The sequence below is a fragment of the Hyperolius riggenbachi genome, chromosome 12 (assembly GCF_040937935.1).
Source record: "Hyperolius riggenbachi isolate aHypRig1 chromosome 12, aHypRig1.pri, whole genome shotgun sequence".
Lineage (NCBI taxonomy): Eukaryota > Metazoa > Chordata > Amphibia > Anura > Hyperoliidae > Hyperolius > Hyperolius riggenbachi.
Window position 1 is genome coordinate 18,343,948 of NC_090657.1, and position 22,855 is coordinate 18,366,802.

General features: G+C 45.1%; 1 protein-coding gene across 3 annotated transcripts in view; it reads left to right on the forward strand.

The window, feature by feature from the left end:
• Positions 1-22,855, forward strand: part of HELZ (helicase with zinc finger) — a 221,909-nt gene that overhangs the window by 168,704 nt on the left and 30,350 nt on the right. For all 3 annotated transcript variants that reach the window (XM_068263178.1, XM_068263177.1, XM_068263179.1), the window contains exons 23-27: positions 2,398-2,446; positions 4,044-4,228; positions 18,639-18,843; positions 19,727-19,803; positions 20,079-20,646. In XM_068263178.1, coding sequence (XP_068119279.1) covers positions 2,398-2,446; positions 4,044-4,228; positions 18,639-18,843; positions 19,727-19,803; positions 20,079-20,646 — 1,084 coding nt within the window. The remainder of the gene's footprint in view (positions 1-2,397; positions 2,447-4,043; positions 4,229-18,638; positions 18,844-19,726; positions 19,804-20,078; positions 20,647-22,855) is intronic.

Sequence of the window (22,855 nt, forward strand, 5' to 3'; positions counted from 1 at the left end):
TATATGTGGGGGGAACCTATGCCTAGCTATCTATATGTGAGGGGCACCTATGCCTAGCTATCTATATGGGGGGCACCTATGCCTAGCTATCTATATGTGGAGGAGCACCTATGCCTAGCTATCTATGTGAGCGACACCTATGCCTAGCTATCTATATGTGAGGGGCACCTATGCCTAGCTATCTATATGTGAGGGGCACCTATGCCTAGCTATCTATATGGGGGGTACCTATGCCTAGCTATCTATATGGGAGGCACCTATGCCTAGCAATATGGGGGCACCCATGCCTAGCTATCTATATGGGGGGCACCTATGCCTAGCTATATGGGGGGACCTATGCCTAGCTATCTATATTGGGGGAAACTATGGCCAGCTATCTATATGGGGAGCACCTATGCCTAGCTACCTATATTAAGGGCAGCTATACCTGGCTATTTTAAATGTTGGTAGATCTCTTGAGCTCGGGAAATTTAAAAGTAGCTCGCGAGTCAAAAAATGTGGGCACCCCTGCCTTAACCATTACACCATGCAGCCACTGCTTACAGAGATGTAGCCAGACATGGCCTTGTATTTTGTGTTCAACATTTGTCAAGAGAAAAATTAGACAAGATAGCAGCGTTAGGAAGACTTGCCTAAGGTCTCCTACTGAATAGGTGCTGGCTTACTGAACAGACAGAGACGAGATTCGAACTCTGGTCTCCTGTGTCAGAGGCAGAGCCCTTAACCATTACACCAGGCAGCCCTTGCTTACAGATATGTAGCCAGGCATGGCCTTGTATTTTGTGTTCAACAGTTGTCCAAAGAGAACCCCAGATAGCCAGGTAGATTCATCTCTCTCTTTCTCTCTCTCTCTCTCTCTCTCTCTCTCTCTCTCTCTCTCTCTCTCTCTCTCTCTCTCTCTCTAGTAGGGAAGGTCACCGCTTTCCGCGGAATTGTATTTTTGAGCATAAATGGTACATGCTAGGATGGCTTCAGCATGTAGTGTTGGTGAGAGAGAGAGAGAGATGAATCTACCTGGCTATCTGGGGTTCTCTTTGGACAACTGTTGAACACAAAATACAAGGCCATGTCTGGCTACAGATCTGTAAGCAGTGGCTGCATGGTGTAATGGTTAAGGTCTCTGCCTCTGACACAGGAGACCAGAGTTCGAATCTCGTCTCTGTTCAGTAAGCCAGCACCTATTCAGTAGGAGACCTTAGGCAAGTCTTCCTAACGCTGCTATCTTGTCTAATTTTTCTCTTGGATTGAACATAAATGGTAAATGCTAGGCCAGCTTCAGTTAGTACTGTTGTGGTACAGCGGTTAAGGTACTTGCCCACCACACAGTGAGACCTGGGTTCAATTCTCAGCTATGGTATGTAAACTGGCTTTTGAAATAATATAATTCTCTGGCAGATGAGACCCTCCTCCCTCCGGTAGGAGGGAATAGGTAGAAGGGTAGGAGGGTGGAGGGAGGAGGAGCCCACAAGAGCCTAATTAAAATCTCCCTAGCAGAGTGTGTAGCAGCTGTCCCTTAACTAATTAGTGTAGGCAGACAAGTGAGTCAAATGGTATAAGGACCTTACTTGGAGGAGGGAGGGGGGGCGGGCCTCCAGCATTGAGAGCAGTGTGTTTGGCAATAATGTGTCTGCTGACTGTGATGTAGATTGTAGAGGGTCAAAATTTTGCTCCATAGAGCATTATGGGGCGAATCGAACTTCTGGGAAAGTTCGCGTTTGGTAGGCGAACGCGAACCACCGAAGTTCGCCTGGAACCGTTCGCCGGCGAACCGTTCGAGACATCTCTACTCTTCAGTGGGAAAGTTCTCCAATATTTGCTTTTATTTACGTTAGCGGTTATATAGCATAACCATCCAGCACAACGTTTTGGATTGTGTGCCCTATGTTATGCTGCGTAACTGCTAATGCAAATAAAAGCAAATCTTGGAGAAACTTTCCACTAAAGGGTCTGAACTGTATTTGTTTGCTGCTGTATGAAAGGCTTGATGGACCTCTGACTGTTGTTTGGACTCCCTGTGAGACATTAACTAACTTGTGGCCTGCAGAGAACTTCCTTGCATTGTTGATATAAATGAATGCAGTCATGATGCTTTGCTGAGTATGCTCCCCTCAAACGGATATGTGAGCCCCTTGGCTGCCCGTTGTGTTTGTGTGGCAAACCTATTTCATGTATACAGTATTATCCTTCCCATAGCCGCTACCCTCCTGGAGCCCAGTTCAGTTTGGAAGAATTGATGGGAAATAGGAGTTGCTTGTTAGGGGTAATGAGAGCCGGGGTTCCTCTAGACATCTCTGTATCTGGAGGATGAATTGTTTATGTTCAGTCTGTTGGCTAGAAGCTGTGCATGTGACCAGACACTGGGATTCTTTGCTTAGTAATTGGTATTTTTGTTTACAGGGCAAAGGTCATCACAACCAGGCAGAGCACTTTCAAGGCGAGGCCATGGGTAAGTAGTGTTCATTGTATTGTTTTTGTTTTCTGGCTGGACTTGTCATTCTTGTTCACAGCTTAAAGTGTACCTGAGACGATAAAAAAATATATATACATACGTGGGGCTTCCTCTATCCCCCTTTAGGCTGATTGCTCCCTCGCCGGCCGCCTCGATCCTCCGCTGGGTGGCCTGATCATTCCTCCAGTCAGTGCAGGCACTGTCCGGCCGTGCTCGCTCCCCCATCTCACTCCCATGGCCAGGAGTGTTGTGTGTTTACGCAGTAATAAAGAGCAGGTGCAAGACGCTCTCGGGGATGGGAGTGCAGAGGATCCAAGCAGCCAGGAAGGACAGTGAGGGAGCAATCATTCACCCAGTGGTGTAAGTCTTCTCCATCACCCCTCTTCCAGCACCGGGCGGCGCTGCAATGCTGACACCCTCCCCTGGGTTACGATCACATGCCATATCATGTGATCGGAAATCGGAGAGTATGCCAGGAGTGCAGTGCTGCCGGTGTATGAAGAGGACAAGCCAATCCAGCTGCCTGGAACAGGTAAATATAAAGAAGCTCCCTGCAAAGCTGCATTAGGCAGCTAAACAGCCTATGCCGGCAGAAGACGCCACCCACCGCACGCGTTTCAAGATAATGCATGCAGAGCTGCTAATGGGTGAAGAGAGGGATCTGTCTAAAGGTGATCATACATCTAGTGATGATGGGCAGATCAAAAAACAGACAGATCTCTCCCTGATCGGATCTGATAAGAGACCGATCTGCTGACTGCCCATACACCACAGGTTGATTCCTGATCAATTTCAACATGAAGTCTCTCCAGAACCAGCCTAGCGCCCCCCCCCCCAGCGCCACGGTGGACATTTTCACCTAGAGACGGCCAGGCAGGTGGTTGTCAACGATATCAAACGCCCTTATCACCGCGCACCAGATTGACCACATCAGACCGAGATTTTCCATCATGCTCGATTTAAAGAGACACTGAAGCGAAAAAAAATATGATATAATGAATTGGTTGTGTACTATGAATAATTACTAGAAGATTAGCAGCAAAGAAAATATTCTCATACTTTTATTTTCAGGTATATAGTGTGTTTTCTAACATTGCATCATTCTATAATATGTGCAGATTACACAACACTCAGCATTCAAAATGAGTCTTTCAGAGCAGTCTGTGAAGTAATGACCTCTCCTCTAGCAGAGGAAAAGTAAACAGTTCAATTACAGTTGAGATAATAAAAGTCAGATAACAGCCCTCTCCACAACTAACTTGGTCGGAGAGCTTAATAGCTTGTTTGCATAGAGATAACTGGAGTTTCTCAACTCTTCCTGTACGGGAAACAATTAGACTGATGTATCTGATCTTAATGTTTTATTTCTTAGCTGTACTACACATACAAATCATAATATCATCATTTTTTTTTCGCTTCAGTGTCTCTTTAATACATTTGAATGATTTTGTCAATTCAACGATTGAGCACGCTTGTTGCTATATCGATTTTTATCCGATTCAATAAAATGATCAATGGTCATTTTTGTCATTGTGTAAATATGCTGCATTTAATACTACTCTCATCTTCTTTTAACGTTTCTTTGTTATTCTAGTTCAACCCAACCCATCTGTACTGATTGGCAATCCTATTCGGGCGTACACCCCACCTATGGGTCAACACACCAGCATGGGCAAGTCTCCGAGTCCTGTGCAGAGATTGGATCCTCACACCGGAGCCAGCATCCTCTACGTCCCAGCAGTGTACGGAGGCAACATGGTGATGTCGGTGCCTTTACCTGTAAGTCCCTCCCCCCCCTCCGACCCAGCGATCAAGATGTTTATATAACCCCACTCCTTCTGAATCTCTATCATCAGGACTTTCTACTAGTCTGGTAAATGGTTAACTGTTATGTGAGTACACTTGTACTGTAAAGGGGCCCATACACTGGTCGATTTAAGTCATCGATCGAATCCATTGGCCGCAATATCGATGCACGATTGAGGGGCCAATCGATCGATTTGCGGCCGATTTCAATCGACTTGATCTATCTGACAGGAGATCGATGGCCCATAAAGTTGCATTGGATCTAATGATGCAGTAATGCATTTAGATCGATTTTCCAATAGATTTCATTCGGAAATCTATTGGAAATCTGTTCCTAGTGCATGGTACACATCAGATAGGTTCCTGTCCTTATCACAAGACAACAGCGCATTTTAGTTTAAATTAGTTTAGTTTAGTCTAATTTTGTTAGTTTAGTTTAAATTAGTTCAGTAAGAATATATCACAGGAATATTGGAATCTTGTAATGTATAAGACATTCATAATTATGGGATCCTATCTTGATTATTGGTTATTTTGAATTAGAGTCTTGGATCTATATAGTGATGGTGTTGTAACATAAGTGAACCATGGAGATAGAACAGGGATGCGTCCTCTGGAGTCTCAGTAGGGAGGCTAGTTGATGCCCCTATTCTCCAGAGGTTCTGTTCCTTGGGAAATCTCTATAAACAAGATCTTAAAATGTACACCATTACAGAATCACAGGATCATTTCACACTAAGGTAGCATAAATTTAAGATATGATTAATATTTTTATATATATAATATTGGGTATAGTAAAAGACCAAAGGGAAAATGTCTGATTTATTGTGCTATCCACGTAATGATTCCTGTGAATTTTACAAAGTAAAAGCAGAAAATCCTATTCTAGGCAGTGGCCATCTTGCCAAGCTAATGCTGACATCATATCCTCTCTGACTCTTTTCCCCCCATCCCTTCTCTTGCTCATTGTGTATTCATTAGCTGCCCTCCTCCCGGAGTCTTCAGACACTCTTCAGACACTCCCACTGAGGTGTATACTAACAACTGCACTGTCTTTTTTTTTTTTTTTTTATTATTATTTACACATCCAATCACTGAGTCACCTCAGCCTTGGTTGTAAACACAAGTAATCAGAGGGTGTTTCTGATAAGCAGCAGGCAGGGAAATAAATGGAAGAGGAGGAATATATTGTAGATAAAAAGAACTCCCAGCATTCAACTCTTTGGCACTAGGGCCAGTGCTCCTAAAGTGTGTGATAACTACAAACCATAACAGCAGAAAAATCTGTGCAAGTTTTGAATGCAGGATTAGCATCTTTATCACTTAATACACTCAGACCAGTTGCTGTTGAAATTTGAGTTTTATGGTGACAATACCGCTTTAAGGGTGACAAATACTGCGTGTGTGTGTGCTTGCGTGCGTACGTGTGTGTAAATACTTGCATACTTTTATTCTCGTAGTGGTGAAAAAGGTAATTCTGTGATATTGTTTTTAGATACAGAGTCTTTGTGTCCCCGTGATGCAGATCTGACTGCTCTTGTTTTGCCATAGCCTTGCATACTGGATGGTAATTGGTTCTGGCTGGGGTATGTGTGATATTAGACAGATGTCCTGGAGTCTGGCAGCATTGTACATGCACACCGCAGAGTGCAGGAATTGATCTGAGTGGGCAGTGGGTTGCTGTGTAATGGCAGTTGCTATCAATGTTGTGTAATAGGCTGGTAGCAGCAGATAGTCCCCGGAGACTTGTTTAAAAGCTGAGAAGTCTATCAGCAGCTCTACACTCCATGTGTCCTATTGATCGTGGTAATGGAAGTACAGAGCCTGCCTGACATGCCTGGTAACTCTTTACTGCAGAGACTGTCCTAGGTCCTTTCAGAAATTACTGCAGCTCTGAATTTACTAGTACATTGTAGTTGGGATAAAACCCGAGGTAATTGCGTGTGATTGGTCCTCTTATCTGAAATGTGGGTGGAGCTATGCAAATCGGTCTTTTTTGCTTCAATTAGCCAGGGGTGCATTCATAGCTGCTGGTTTTCAGCTCCTCTACTTCTTAAAGGGCAACTGAAGCACATGTATTTCCTTTTAAGCAATACCAGTTGCCTGGCTATCATGCTGATCCTCTGCCTCTAATAATTTTAGCCATAGTCCCTGAACAAGCATGCAGCAGATCAGGTGTTTCTGACATTAATGTCAGATCTGACAAGATTAGCTGCATGCTTGTTTCTGGAGTGATGCAGACACTACTGCAGCCAAATAGGTAGCAGGGCTGCCAGGCAACTTGTATTGTTTAAAAGAAAATAAATATGGCAGCCTCCACGTACTTCTCGCTTCAGGTTCCCTTTAATTGCACAGAATCATACATTCAACTTAAGGTGGCCATACATCTATTGATTTTGTGGCCTAAATGACCATCTGATTCAATAATCAATTTGACAAATATGCCCAATCAATTCTTCCAACTTCTAGCCAAAATCAGTCTTATGTATTGACCCAGCGAACCTCTGAACTCTGCCCCATCCCCCTCCCCCCAATGTAAATGTGCCCCTTCCAGTTTCCATTCATTCAAATCTCACCCGCTCCGGCTACTGCAACTGTCCAGCTGCTCCCAGTCTTGTTTACTCTGTTTCTGCCGCCAACCGCACACGTGCTATACACAGGAGACTGGGCAGGGACGGATTTAGGCCAAGGCCATCCTAGGCCATGGCCTAGGGCACCACAGGAGCAGGGGCACCAAAGCAGCAGGTTAAGCTGGTGCAGCATTTGCAAGCTTGCAAATACTGCAATGCAGGGAGATCAGGCTTCATCGCGGTACTTTGCTGCTAGCTGCCTGTGCAGCAGCCACTTTGCTCTCTGTGCATGTTTGCATTGTGGCCGGTGGCTATGGACTTGGGCAGCACTGAAGAGGGAAAAATAGAGGAAGCTTCTAAACTGGAGACAAGCTGATGGCTGCTGTGGTGTGCAGGAGAGCTGGCTACCTATACCGAAAGGGGGAGGGGGGGGGGGGGGTGAGGGATTAAAGGAGTCATCTAGCTATCCATACTGGCGGGGAAGGGGGGGGGGGGCTGGATCATCAGACTACCTATACTAGAGGGGAGTGGAGGGGACATCCGGCTACCTATACTGGAGGGAAGGGGGAGGGGTAATCTCGCTACCTATACTAAAGGGGGTTGGCTGGTGACAGTGGCCTTGCGCAGTAGAAAGTACAAATCCGGCCCTGAGACTGGGAGCAGCTGGACAATCATGGCAGCTGGAGCAGGTGAGATATGAATTCATGGTTGGGAAGTCGGTGGCAGAGGTGGCATCACACGTGGCAGATTCTTGCTGAAATTAAAGGGGAATCGGCCTGCAGTGTATGGACAGCCAACTGATCTCTCTGTCTCTTGGTTGATCTGCCCATACGTTGCTAGATGTGTTGGCACCTTTTAGAGAGCTTTATGCATGGCTGAAGGCCCAGGCTAGGGTGTAGCAGGGAGTGTGAATGCCTCTGAGGCTTCTTCAGACATAGTTTCAGCTGTAATATGACGTGTAGGAGCTCATGCTCTGTATTGCCGTTTAAAAGACTTAAAGGGGCACTATGGCGAAAAAGTGTAACATTTAAAATATGTGCAAACCTATACATATAAGAAGTATGTTTTTTCCAGAGTAAAATGAGCCATAAATTACCTTTCTCCTATGTTGCTGTCACTTACAGTAGGTGGTAGAAATCTGACAGAAGTGACAGGTTTTGGACTAGTCCATCTCTTCATAGGGGATTCTCAGCAAGGCTTTTATTCTTTATAAAGATATTACCTAAAAAGGAATTAAACAATGATGCTGGCCAGCCTCCCTGCTCCCTACAGTTTTTTTTGCAGTTGGACAGGGCAACTGCCATTCACTAAGTGTTTTTGAAAATAAATCCCTGAGAATCCCCCATGAAGGGATGGACTAGTCCAAAACCTGTTGCTTCTGTCAGATTTCTACTACTTACTGTAAGTGACAGCATTATAGGAGAAAATAAATGTATGGCTCATTTTACTCTAGAAAATGTACTTCTTATTTGTATATTTTAAATTTTACAATTTTTTTTTAAGTTCATCATTGGCATATTAGTGCACCTTGGCTTTCAGAGCTGCCCTGGTCCTCTCAGAAGGAATAAAGAGTGGGCGTGATGTTTTAGGAGCCTATACTTCATTTACATTCGCTTTTCCGAATGGGAATTGGAGTGTCAGGTGTCCTGTATACAGATTACAGATGGTTTCCATGGCTACTCCCAAGAGGGATCAGTGGTCTACTGCTCGGCGTACTGGAAGTCCCAGCACTACACTGGCATGAGCGGTTTCTCTCGGTCTCTGGCATCAGTGATACTCGGTGGCTGTGCATTGCCCTCAGAATATTTTCACGCACATTGTCTTGTAAGGCAGATGAGATCTGACTTGAACCGCCACTAACAAGCAGCGACTGTGTGGCCTGGAGCGGATTACCACGGCAACTGTTTGCTGAATGTTCAGGAGTCCGTGCCTACATTATAGCCTTAAAGGTGCAGCGCAAAAACTACATTCTATTCCTCAGCAGAGAATATCTGGCCTGTATGTGGAGTACAATGCATAATGCTGAGCAGGGACCCCAAATGTACTGTTTATACTCCATACTGTGTGGGATGTGGGAGCCACCCCTTCCCTGGTGTGTATGTTGTCCTTCCTCCCTCCCCTATACAGTTTCCTGGTGTCTAGTGCTGTTCCCTGGTGTCTAGTGCTTCCCCCTCCCTCCCCCATATGCCTTCCCTTGTGATCTAGGGATTCTCCTCCAGTATAGCTTCCCCCGGTGGTCTAGATTGGGTCAACCTAATGCAAAGTGGGGAAACCACTTGCAGGTAAATTTGATGGGTCTGCGGGCCAAAGTTTGACATGTGTGATCTAAAGGTGGCCATACACTCGTTAGATTAGCAGCAGATAGATCATCAAATCTCTGATCTATCTGATGTGTTTAGGAACATTTTTTACTAGGAACAGATTTCCAATAGATTTGAGTATGAAATCTATTGAAAATCAATCTGATTCAATAGAATATATTTCCGATCGGTTGATTCAATAGAATATATTTCCGATCGATCGATGGTTGAAATCGACCAGTGTATGGGCCCCTTTATTTAAAGAGACACTGAAGCGAGAATTAATCTCTCTTCTTGTCTCATAGTTAGCAGGGGCATGTGTGCCCCTGCTAAAACGCCGCTATCCCGTGGCTAAACGAGGGTCCCTGACCACCCCTCCCGCCCCACCCCCTGCAAAATCTACGTCCAAATTGGTCGTAAATTTTGCTGCTGTTGAGGCAGGGCTAACAGCTGCAGCCCTGCCTCTCAGCGCCGTCTATCAGCGGCGCATTGGCTCCTCTCCCCCGCCCCTCTCAGTGAAGGAGGACTGAGAGGGGCGGGGAGAGGTGGAGATACGCGCTGACAGACGCGCGTGAGGCGGGGCTGCGGCGATTAGCCCTGCCTCAATCCGGAAGTGATCCCCCGCTGCTCGGAGGGGATTTCGGGGGGTAAGGGACCCCCGTTTAGCCGCGGGATAGCAGCGGTTTAGCAGGGGCACACATGCCCCTGCTAACTATGAGCTCTGAAGCGAGATTTATTCTCGCTTCAGACTCTCTTTAACTGATTACCTTTCCTTATATGGTTCAAACTTTAACTTTAAAATAACTTTTCAGCACTTTACAAGCAAAAAAAAAAACAAAACAAAAAACCCCACTCAAAATAAGTTGTTTTGATTAGTGCTTTTTCTCTTGCTTAAAGCTGTACACACATACAAGATATAATTCAGCCAGGGCAACCGATAAAGATTAGCTCTGTTTAAGAATGTAGCGAGTGTACAGGACCCCTCCTGACACCACCTAAATATCTGGCACGCCAGATCTCGAGGGACCCCCGGAGTCCGGACGCACTGTTCTCCCACTCGCCCTGCTCGCTGGAAGCGTGTGCGCTGCACATTTTCCCTCCTCCCTCTATAGCCTCCAGGCTAGCGATGTGTCTAAATAGCCTTGGCCCCGAACTGTCACCTGCGGGTTCTCGGCCATGACAGCTAGCCAGGGCACTGAAAATCTACAGTGTGTTTGTACCAGTGCTGGGCCCGAAATTACACATTAGCGTAATTACGCATCGTAATTCACTACAAATGCACCGTAAGTATTACGTGTAAGGTTACGGTATTACACGTAATTAATTACGCGTAGACCGTAGGTTACGTTATTACGCGTAACAAATTACGCGTAAGACAGTAAACTCCTATTGAAATTACACAGTCTGCCGTAATCGCGTAATATTACGCTCCCGTATAATATAAAAAAGCCGCCGACTTTAAGGGTTAATAGCAAAGCCCCCTTAAGTGCTAAGGGCCTCAAATTTGGAGAATATATTAAGGAGATCAGAAGGAATAAGAGGAAATTTTTTTTTTCAAAAAGACCTTATAGTTTTTGAGAAAATCGATGTTAAAGTTTCAAAGGAAAAATATATACATTTAAAAACCCGCCGACTTTAACGGTTAATAGCAAAGCCTGCTTAAAATTTAGGAACACCAAATTCCCAGGGTATATTAAGGAGATCAGTGGGAATAAGAGGAAAATTTTTTTTTTTCAAAAAGACCTTATAGTTTTTGAGAAAATCGATTTTTAAGTTTCAAGGGCAAAAATGTCTTTTAAATGCGGAAAATGTCAGTTTTTTTTGCACAGGTAACAATAGTGTATTATTTTCATAGATTCCCCCAAGTGGGAAGAGTTTTACTTACTTCGTTCTGAACGTGGGAAATATAAAAAAAAAACGACGTGGGGTCCCCCCTCCCAGACCTCTTTAACCCCTTGTCCCCCATCCAGGCTGGGGTAGCCAGAATGCGGAGCACCGGCCGCGTAGGGCTCCACACCCTGACTATACCAGCCCGCATGGTCCATGGATTGGGGGGTCTCGGAAGGGGAGGGGCAGCCAAGCTTTCCCCTCCCCCTCCGAGCCCTTGTCCAATCCAAGGGGGGGGGGGGTTCATGGTGGCATCTGGGAGTCCCCTTTAAAAAGGGGTCCCCCAGATGCCCACCCCCCCTCCCAGGAGAAATGAGTATAGGGGTACTTGTACCTCTTACCCATTTCCTTTAAGAGTTAAAAGTAAATAAACACACAAACACTTAGAAAAAGTATTTTAATTGAACAAAAAACATAACCACGAAAAAAGTCCTTTAATATTCTTAATTAACCATTAATACTTACCTGTCCCTTTAAATAAATGATCCCTCGCAATAGCCTCGGAAATGTTCTATCAGTTACAATGTAACAAAGTTATTACAATGTAACAACTTTGTTACGTTGTAACTACGCCGCACCCGACGTCACTCGCCGCTCAGCCGCCGCATACACTTACGCGTCCGTGCAGGACACTAAGTCCCCGCCGGCTCCCGCCGTCCACCCTGCCCACATCTGTCACCCACATGTGGGTGACATGTGGGAGAGGCGGGGAGGGCAGCGGGAGCCGGCGGAACTTGGCGTCCTGCACGGACCCGACAGAGCTCTGAGCTATATAGCTCAGAGCTCTCTAAGCATCTTTGTATTTGGGCTCCAAGGAGCCCCATTGGTCCTTAGCAGACCAATGGGGTTCCTTCAAATCAGAAGGAACCCCATTGGTCTGCTAAGGACCAATGGGACTCCTTGGAGCCCAAATACAAAGATGCTTAGAGAGCTCTGAGCTATATAGCTCAAAGCTCTGTCGGGTCTGTGCAGGATGCTAAGTTCCGCCGGCTCCCGCTGCCCTCCCCGCCTCTCCCACATGTCACCCACATGTGGGTGACAGATGTGGGCGGGGTGGACGGCGGGAGCCGGCGGGGACTTAGCGTCCTGCACGGACGCGTAAGTGTATGCGGCGGCTGAGCGGCGAGTGACGTCGGGTGCGGCGTAGTTACAATGTAACAAAGTTGTTACATTGTAATAACTTTGTTACATTTTAACTGATAGAACATATCCGAGGCTATTGCGAGGGATCACTTATTTAATGGGACAGGTAAGTATTAATGGTTAATTAAGAATATTAAAGGACTTTTTTCGTGGTTATGTTTTTTGTTCAATTAAAATACTTTTTCTAAGTGTTTGTGTGTTTATTTACTTTTAACTCTTAAAGGAAATGGGTAAGAGGTACAAGTACCCCTATACTCATTTCTCCTGGGAGGGGGGGTGGGCATCTGGGGGGCCCCCTTTTTAAAGGGGGCTCCCAGATGCCACCATGAACCCCCCCTTCCCCCAGGAAATCGCGGCCTCCACCTCCCATCGGAGGTGGAGAAGAGCCCCTTGTCCTTGGATTGGACAAGGGCTCGGAGGGGGAGGGGAAAGCTTGGCTGCCCCTCCCCTTCCGAGACCCCTCAATCCATGGACCATGCGGGCTGGTATAGTCAGGGTGCGGAGCCCCCCCTGGATGGGGGACAAGGGGTTAAAGAGGTCTGGGAGGGGGAACCCCACGTCGTTTTTTTTTTTTTATATTTCCCACACTCAGAACGAAGTAAGTAAAACTCTTCCCACTTGGGGGAATCTATGAAAATAATACACTATTGTTACCTGTGCAAAAAAAACTGACATTTTCCGCATTTGAAAGACATTTTTGCCCTTGAAACTTAAAAATCGATTTTCTCAAAAACTATAAGGTCTTTTTGAAAAAAAAAAAATTTCCTCTTATTCCTTCTGATCTCCTTAATATATTCTTCAAATTTGAGGCTCTCAGCAATTAAGGGGGCTTTGCTATTAACCCTTAAAGTCGGCGGCTACCTAACATTGATCCATGCGTCAACTTTTCCGCTTGGGAGCATGGCCATACGCATTAATTGCTAGTAGGAAATTATGCGTAAGGCAATAACGTAACAACCTGAATTACGGTATTCTTACGCGTAATTGCGTAAGGGCCATGCGTAATTACAGACATGAACCGTAGATGTTTACGCCGTAAGCGTAATTCCGTAATAGCGTAAAATTACGCGTAATGATCCGTAAGCGTAGATTTTTCCATTACGACCAGCACTGGTCTGTACAGCAATTGGGCACAAACTGTTGCAAATGAGATTAATTCCTGATTCCTGAGCGAGCACGCCCCCCCTCCCCCCCCAACCCCAGGAGGTTTATAAATGTGTGCTTTGTGGAGGGCAACACGCTTTGAGGCCTGGTGCACACCAAAACCCGCTAGCAGATCCGCAAAATGCCAGCAAATTTTGAAATGCTTTTTCTTATTTTTCTGTAGCGTTTCAGCTAGCATTTTGCGGTTTTGGGAAGCGTTTTTGGTGTAGTAGATGTCATATATTGTTACAGTAAGGGCTGGTTTAGACGGACGTTTGGAGGCGTTGCGTTCGTTGGCGTCGCGGTGGTGATGCGTTCGGGGTTTCAGCAGCGTTCGCGTTGCGTTCGGATGCGGTCGCGTTTTTTCTTCCCCTAGAGGGACATTACCCGTCGCGGTTAACCGCCCCTGGAAGCTACATGTAGCTTCCAGGGGCTCCTTGAACGCCAGGGAAAATCGGGACCCGAACGCCGCATTCGTGTAAACCTGCGTGAAAGCTTGGTACAAACGCTCCCATTCACTTGAATGGGAGCGTTTAACGCCAAGCCCCGAACTCTGGCGGTAAACGCTGCACAAGCGTCCGTCTGAACCAGCCCTAAAGCTGTTACTGAACAGCTTCTGTAACAAAAACGCCTGCAAAACCGCACTTAACTGCGTTTTTTCAGAGCGGTTTACGGTTTTCCTATACTTTACATTGGAGGCAGAAACGCCTCCGCAATCCAAAAAATGCCTCAACCCGGGAGTATGCGTTTCAGCAAAACGCCTCCCGCTCTGGTGTAAACCACCACATTGAGATACATTGACCAAGCGTAAAAAACCCGCTCGGTGTGCACCAGCCCTTACTTAAAGCGGATCCGAGATGAAAAACTAAATATAACAAGTGACTTGTCTATATATCTTATCTAAAGTTTAGATAGTTTACACAGCAAATCTATCTTCAAACAACTTCAACAGTATATTAATATTTTTCCCTGTGATACAATGGGAGCAGACATGTTTTCTGCTTGTCACTATTACACAATTACACACAGGCAAGCTTATCTGTATCTAGGCATGCTAATCTGCATATTCTGTGAAAACTCCACTCTTATCTCCTCCATTACACAGGCAACTGATCTGTATCTGCACTGCAGCTCTCAGATTGTGAAAACTCTGCCTCTGAAATCTATAGCTAGTAACACCTTTTGCACCTGCCCAGACTGAAATCCCACAATCCCTTGCAAGCGCCAAGGCACTCTGGAGAAGCTGTGGGTGTGGCTGGTTTAGTTTATAGGAAATTAGGGTATTAAAACAAAACAAAACAAGTATTTGGCTTGAGGAATGCCCTATAAACTATATGTTAGGAACACAATTATGCAATGAGTAAAAGTTCATCTCGGATCCACTTTAACCACTTCCCAACTGAGGGGTTTTACCCCCTGACCACCAGAGCAATTTTCACCTTTCAGCGCTCCTTCCATTCATTCGTCTATAATTTTATCATTACTTATCGCAATGAAATGAACTATATCTTGTTTTTTTCGCCACCAATTAGGCTTTCTTTAGGTGGGACATTATGCCAAGAATAATTTTATTCTAAATGTGTTTTAATGGGAAAATAGGAAAAAATGTGGGAAAAAATGTATTATTTTTCAGTTTTCGGCCTTTATAGTTTTTAAATAATGCATGCTACTGTAATTAAAACCCATTAAATGTATATGCCTATTTATCCCGGTTATAAAACCGTTTAAATTATGTCCCTATCACAATGTTTGCCGCCAATATTTTAGTTGGAAATAAAGGTGCATTTTTTTCAGTTTTGCGTCCATCCCTAATTACAAGCCCATAGTTTATAAAGTAACAGTGTTATACCCTCTTGACATAAATATTTAAAAAGTTCAGTCCCTAAGGTAACTATTTATGTATTTTTTTTAAATTGTAAATTTTTTTTTTTTTTTTTTAATTACAAAAAAAAAAATTGGGGAGTGTGGGAGGTAAGGAGTTAATTTTTTGTGGAAAACAAGTTTATTTGTGTGTAAAAAATGGTTAGGGTGTAGTTTTACTATTTGGCCACAAGATGGGAACATTACAAATTAGTTTCAGGCGACCTGCAAGCGTCCTTCCGGACGCTTGCAGGAAGTAGAAAGAGGCTGGGACTTTGTTGTTTTTCACAATGATCGCGCTGCTCAGCCGAGCGGCAGCAGATCATTGCGGGGCTGAGATCAACGAACGGGAATGGATTTTCCCGTTCGTTGATCTCTGGGCGAGCGGGCGGCGGCGTGTTTACTAGCGGCGGGCGGCGTGTTTACAAGCGGGAGCGCGGACAGCGGCGGGAGTGCGCAGAGTACGGATTTCTCCGTCCCTGGGGGTGAAAGGATGGAAAAAGGGGCTTAGTGGTTAAGGGAGCTGCTCCGTAGACCCCATCTATACAAGAGCATTTAACTTCCAGCTGCCAATGCGTCAATATCGCAGACCTGGAGGTTGCGATGTGGAGCATATTCCCAGCTGCTAGTGCATGGCAGGAGGTGTAGCATCCCCGGTTGTATGGGAGATGTAAGGACATGAATGAAGCATTGCTGTGGCCGGGAACCCTACATCTCCGGGATGCGCTAGCGGCCCAGTATGTGTTCGATATCGTGGCCACTTCAAACCTCTGGGTCTGCGGCATTGACAGTGTGAAGATGCATGCCCTTATATAGACGAGGCTATGGCACAGCTCACACAGATAATGAAAGCTCTCTGCACCCCACAAAGCACATAATTACAAACCTCCATTAGGAGTTTTTTTTTTTTTTTAATATTTTAAACTAGGGGGTGCTCAGTTCACTCTAAAGAGGCACAGTAGTGACATTAATAGTGGAATGTAGCCAATTATTCAGGATACCCACTTTTATAGCTATATATTGTGGTATATTGGTATGTAGCACCACCCTCCCAGTGATGCTTAGCCTAGGCTGTTTAGCTATGCAGAATCCTCCTCTCAGAGCATTCTGGGAGACCAGGCATTATTTTCACTGATTTCTGAGTTTTCAGGAACAAACATTCCACAAAGATCACCTGACAGGAGAAAAGGTGGTAAATTTAGGCAGAGGAAAGCTTTTCCAATGGGCAAACACTGACTAAATCATTTTATAAAGGAACATTGCTAAAAATTAGCCATTTTATCTATTACATTATTTTCACTACAGTTCCTCTTTTCGTGTGTATCCTTCATGTCTAAACAGTATCATAAGTTTCAAAGTTAACCTCCGGACTAAAAATCTACTCAGCAGAACTGAAAAGGCTTGGTGTTTCTTTAACAGTTTCACAGCATCAGAACTTTGTTTTTCTTACCAAAGCATCATTTTTAGCTGCATTTCTAGCTAAGCTCCACCCATCAAAGAAAAAAAGCCTGGGCTTTTTTTCCCTGATGCTGTGCAGAGCATGATGGGATTCCCTATTTTGTTCATGTTGCCTAGCAACTGGGAGAGGTGCTCAGGACACAGGACAGTTGGAACTGTGTCTCATGTTCCCTATCACCTCCTTTCAACCAAAAAGATGGTTGCCCTCATGAAATCAAACGTTTACCTGTTCTTTTAAAACAGTGTGGGTAAGAGATTATATTACCTATCTATTTTAATTAACATAACTAATGTAACTTAATGACAGTATGTTTGTTTAGGCTGGAGTTCCTCTTTAAGGTTGTATCTCCCTTCCCTCACACTGCATTGCATGTTACATGATGCATTCTCAACCAGCAGCCTTTTTAGAAGGTATTGATGAGTGAGGTTTGCTCCTGGGCCAAACAATAAGATGTTACTGAGATCTGCAGTATATTGTACAAACCACAGGGGGACCCAGATGCAGAGTCAAGATTGCCTGTGCTGGCTGAGTAATACTGCTATGAGACGACAATTGCATTATGAGCATCTTGGCAGAACCGCAAGTGTGAAATTAGATTACAGCTGTGATGAATGTACGGTCTGCTGTAGACTGGTTTTTATCCAGCACACTGAGGCAGACACCATCTCCTGCACATTTCTGCTGTCCATGTTACCTGGGATGGTCTCACAGATGAAACCTGTTCCCATGTGATGGCCTGTTTGTGCCGTGCACATCAGTGAGCATCCTGTCACCAGCTCACTGGCTGTCCTTGTTAGGTCCACTTCTTGTAGGTACTAACCACTGCATGCTGTCGGCAACCCCCACACGATTTGCCATTTTTGTAGACTAGACAGGCAAGCAATGCGCCACCATAGGCCATGATGTGGATTATAGCCATAGAGACAATGTCAAAAGACAGAGCCCAAATTATTATATAAAAGTGTAATTCATGCCAAATGACCTCTTACCTCTGAGTCTATGGCGGCCTGGGGCACGGCGAGGAGCATAGTAATTAACACTGCCAGGACTTTTGCAGGAGCTGGGTGAGATGTATTTCAGCTTTGCCCTGTGCCCACATTTCCTGGCGCTTGATTCAGTTGTCTAGCCGTATACTTACATCAGTCATGGGATGCAAGCATGCAAATTTATGGGGGCAACAGGCAGGATTCCTAGAATTTTTTTTGCCAGCTCTGCACCATATGTCCAGTCTGTGGACTGGAAGAGTTGAGGCAGCAGAAGTAGAATCTTATTCCTCTTTTGATTGTAAAAAAAAAAAAAAAAAGGGAGATCCAACCTTAAACCAGGATGGTCTAATGTAAAAAAATCATAGCTGCAATTCTGCATTAGTTTTCGCTGCTGTATATTACATTAGTTATTCTTCATCTGGGCTTCTGGGTTTTCATTCTTGAAAGGGTTCTGTGGCCCTTTTTCAAAATGCAATTGAAAATGAAGAGATAAGTTCCTTTCATAAGTATTAATCTTTTTTTTCCCTGTCTCATGTAGAAACAGCTGTGCTGTCTCTTTCCTTCTACTTTCTAATTACCGTATATACGCGAGTATAAGCCGAGTTTTTAAGGCCAAAAAAGTGGCCCAAAAGTGGGGGTCTCGGCTTATACTCGAGTCAATAATAGGGCCTCCCCCCTCGAGTACACCCCCACGGTATAATGAATTTAAAAAAAATGCCCGTACACGTCCCCGGTCAGGAGCCAATGAAAGGGTCTCCTGACCGGCGCACAGCGCTCTGCCGTCATAGAGACGGGGGAGAGAGCAGCCTGCGGCATGACCAGAGGGAGTGACGGATTATTTCGGCGATTCGTCGGAATGCAGCGTTTTAGCGTACCAGCAGCTTCTGGTCCTCAAGGGGGCAGAGGCTGCTGGTACCGAAGTGGTTAAGTGTTATTTGAACACATTTCTCCAGTGGCAAGGTGTAATGTAATGATTTTGCATGTCCTATGCAGACCATTGTTGCTGCTGCCTATATAACGTGTGTATGTTCTTAGGTGCAATGGCCCCCCAACTACCAGAGCCGGTTTCCCATGGACCCCCGTCTCATGACCCACCCAGCGATGGCATACAACATGAACCTGCTGCAAGGTCATGGCCGCGGATCTCCCATCCCTTTTGGACTTGGTCATCACTCGCCCGTCAATGTTGGGCAGCAGATTCCGCACACGGAAAAAGATCAGCATGAACTGAACCGCAATGGTTAGTATTACAGTGCTGGGTTGGTGAATAACATCAGGATCGCTTAAATATTTGCAATTTTTCTTCTTAGAAAATACAGCGTAAAAAAAAACATATAGGTAGACCTGTAGAGCAACAAGTATTTTCAAGCATCAGAATTCTGTATTCAAATTATAGTGGTAGAAACTGGGTGTGTCCCATACTACTGCAGCCACTTTGATTGATGCAGAGGTCTGTGACCTAGGGCTCTGCAGCAGCTGGAGTTAAAGCGGATCCGAGATGAAAAACTAACTATAACAAGTAACTAGTCTATATAGCTTATCTAAAGTTTAGATAGTTTACACAGCATATCCAGCTGCAAACCGCTTCAAAAGTTTATGATTATTTATTCCTGTGATACAATGACAGCAGCCATGTTCTGTTTGTCACATTGTCACAGGTTGAGGGCTGGAGATGCTATCAGCTTGCCTGTGTGTAAATTCAGTCCCCTCTCCTCCTCCCCTTTGCCTCTGAAATCAGTGGCTAGTAACCTCCTCCTCCTCCTGCCCAGACTGAGCTCCCATAAGCCCTTGCTACCGTGCCAAGGCACTCTAAAAAGCTCTGGGCGAGCCTTGTTTCGTTCATAGGTAATTAGAGTATTAAAATAAAACAAAAAAGTATTTGGCTTGAGGAATGCCCTATAAACTATATGAAAGGAGCACAATTATGCAATGAGTAAAAGTTTATCTCAGATCCACTTTAAGGCTCTACTTTAGGCCACAGTTTTTCCATTGTTTGAAGCCATCATATGTGAATTGGGGACATCAGTAGATGGAGCATTCTCTTTTTGCTGATTTCCAGTAGCTATGAGACACAGCCATGTTTAGAAATAAGATTTCTGGTAATCTCTCTTCTTTGCTCACAGGTAAGAATGAGAACAGCCCCTCTTCAGACATGAGTAAGCTGCGGACACCGGAGAAGAAGCCAATGGAATGTAAACCGGTAATTGTGTGTTTTTTAGTAGATAAATCCGAAGGGCTGCTGGGCTGATCAATCTCACAACAGAAGGCCACTCAACACAGAGGTTTTGTTGAAGTTTTGGGCAGATAAAAAAGCATTGAAAATACACACATAAATATAGATGGGAAATGGTCAAAGTGTATGGATAGGTTTACACATCTGAATTCTGTGAATGTGTTACTTTGAACTTTATAGTCCAGTGATGAGAGTGATTGTGTAGCTGTGTTTTGATTAAACTATATTTTACTTTATTTTAGGGTGACTTGGATCCAAATGCACAAACCCGAAGTCCTGAGTCACGAGCCAATCTGGCATTCTCCAATCCTAAATATCACCGTAAAGATAATCCTAACCAGAGGCCGGTGAATATCCACCTGACGCCCCCTCACCCTCAGTACCCCATGCCGAATCGGCCTTTCCAACACATGTCCCCAATGCAGAGGCCCCAGTACGCATTGCCGCAGCAACAAAACCTATTGCCGCAGCAGCAAAACCACCTCTCCGACCTCCAGAATCAAATGCCTCCTCCCTCCCCGCAGGCTACAGTTCTTCCTCAACATAACCATCTAATGCAGCCTCCACCACAGAACCCACAACTATCTCCAGCCCTCCAGCCCAACCAGAACTTCTTCAATACTCTCCTACCACACCGACCACCATCCCCCACCATGGACGGCATGGTTCCGGAACCACCCCCACCTCCCATGATGCAGGAGGTCAACAACCCCCTTCGCTCTGTCGCTCACAATAACCCACTCATGTCCTCGCACCTTAACAGCTACATGGAGGAGGCACCTCAAGCCCTGACCTCGGGAGAAGCATTAGGTAAGTGGCAGCCAAGTTATACTGTACTCTTGTAAAGGGGGATTTGTGTACAGCAGTTGGCTATTGTGTGCGCCATTCACTTCGTGGGAAGTCTTGGAGTTCAGATGTTTGTTGAGCATGTTGCACAATTTGTTATACCACATTCTTCATCTAATTAAAGCGGAATATAACCTTGCATTTCAACTTTGCTCTAAAACATTATTTACAGCATATTATATGCAACCAGCATTTTTTTTTACTAGACCAGCATTGGAAGGGTTAAACACAGAGGTTTAAAGTTCCGAGAGATATGCAGAAGTTCAGATAGATACATTTAACTAAATAGAATGTAACAAGTGATAAATGTTACACACTCTTTGGCTGTCCTCCAGCTCCTTCTGTCAGAGAGAGTGAGTCACATTCCACACTTAGATACATTTATGTAAACAAAATGTACTATGTATGCTTCGGATGCGTCTGCAGTTCTCTCCAGGAACTTTAAAGCTCTATGTAACCCTTCCAATGCTGGTCTAGTAAAAAAAAAAAATGCTGGTTGCATATAATATACTGTAAATAACGTTTTAGAGCAAAGTTAAAATGCAGGGTTATATTCCGCTTTAAGTCTATATCTTTTGGGTATATTAATGCTTGACACTTTTACTATGCACGGCAGCACGGAAGATGCTAGCACTACAGTGCATACAGTGGCCATCTCATTTTGCTATGTTGCAACCTCAGGCTGAACTGGGTTACATTATTTAGTATTTATGTAGTTCCGGCATCTTCTGCAGCGCTGTACAGAGTATATTGTCTTGTCACTAACTGTCCCTCTGAGGGGCTCACAATCTAATCCCTGCCGTAGTCCTATCTATGTATGTATTGTGTATGTATCGTAGTCCTAGGGCCAATTTAAGGGGAAACAATTCATTTATTTTCCCAGAACGTCCTCCTGACAGCACCCCTCCTATGAGACTTGTCTCCCTCCCAAACTTTGGACAGGAAGCTAGAAGATACAAATTTGCATAACAGGCAGGCAGGAGTAGTATATAAAGATGTTACTCACAAAAGGTATTCAGTTGTTTTTCCTGTCCCGGACGGGACGCTTTGAGAGGTCTCCAGGTGCTACTACGTCAGGCGGCGAGTGCAGCGTGCAGCGCGGGCATAGTAAGGCTGAGCAGGGGACTCAGCTGGTCCAGCGCACAGCGTGGAGGAGGCTTCTCCTAGAGATGCGGAAGCTTTATGGCGGCAGGAGCGCGAAACCGGAAGTTCCGGGTGGAAGTGACGTCATGCGCATGCGTCCCGCATGACGAGTCAGCTGACGGCATAGCGGCAGGGGCCGCGGCGGTGTTAAGATTGACTTCAGCTGCAGGTAATTAACAGGGGTATATATATGTGAATGTTAGCCACGATCACCATTGCTGTCGGTGATCATGGAGGACGCTGTAGGCCCTTCTCCTCTGACTTCTGCGGAGTCTGGCGCTATCCCCTCTCTGGTGAGCTGTAATTTTTCAGACTTTGAGGGAGTTGATTTGTAATCATAGGTCCACCTTGTAAGGCTGACAGTCTGTCTTTATTTCTTTTTAGCCTAAAGCCCCAAAAGGTGATAAAGACAAAGACAAGGCTGTGTCTCAGCAAGGTCAAGGGGGACAATCTTCTGGTAGAACTGAGAAACGCTGTGTTATGTGCAACTCTCGCTTCTATTCTTCCTCTACGAAGAAACTGTGCCAGTCTTGTAGAGAGAAGGTGGTAAAGGAGGAATCCCCAGTGGTATTTAAGGACTTGATGGGATGGATGCGGTCTGAGATGGCCTCGGCCATTAAAGAGATAAAGGATTCAGCAATGGCGGAATCTACAGTTCCTTCTACTTCTGCTGCTGATACTGTGCCTGCTCCCTTACCAGCCCCGGTGATTGAGGGGCACAGTCAGTTAGAGGCTTCACCTCATCAAGTTGCAGCTAAACGTAAAAGAAAGGATAATGAATCAGGGGATTCAGATTTATCTGGAGAGGAAGGAGAGATTTCATCTTTGGAGGAGATTTCTGGGGAGGAGGAGAAAAACCCAGAGGTTACTCAGAAGTTTGCTTTCGCACCCAACTTAATGAAAGACTTGTTGTCGGCAATGCAAAATACTATGGGGATAACAGTGGAGCGGAAATCTTTGACCCCCTTGGATCAGATGTACGTGAGTTTGGCGGAACCCCAGAATTGTTTCATCCCAGTCCATTCCTCTC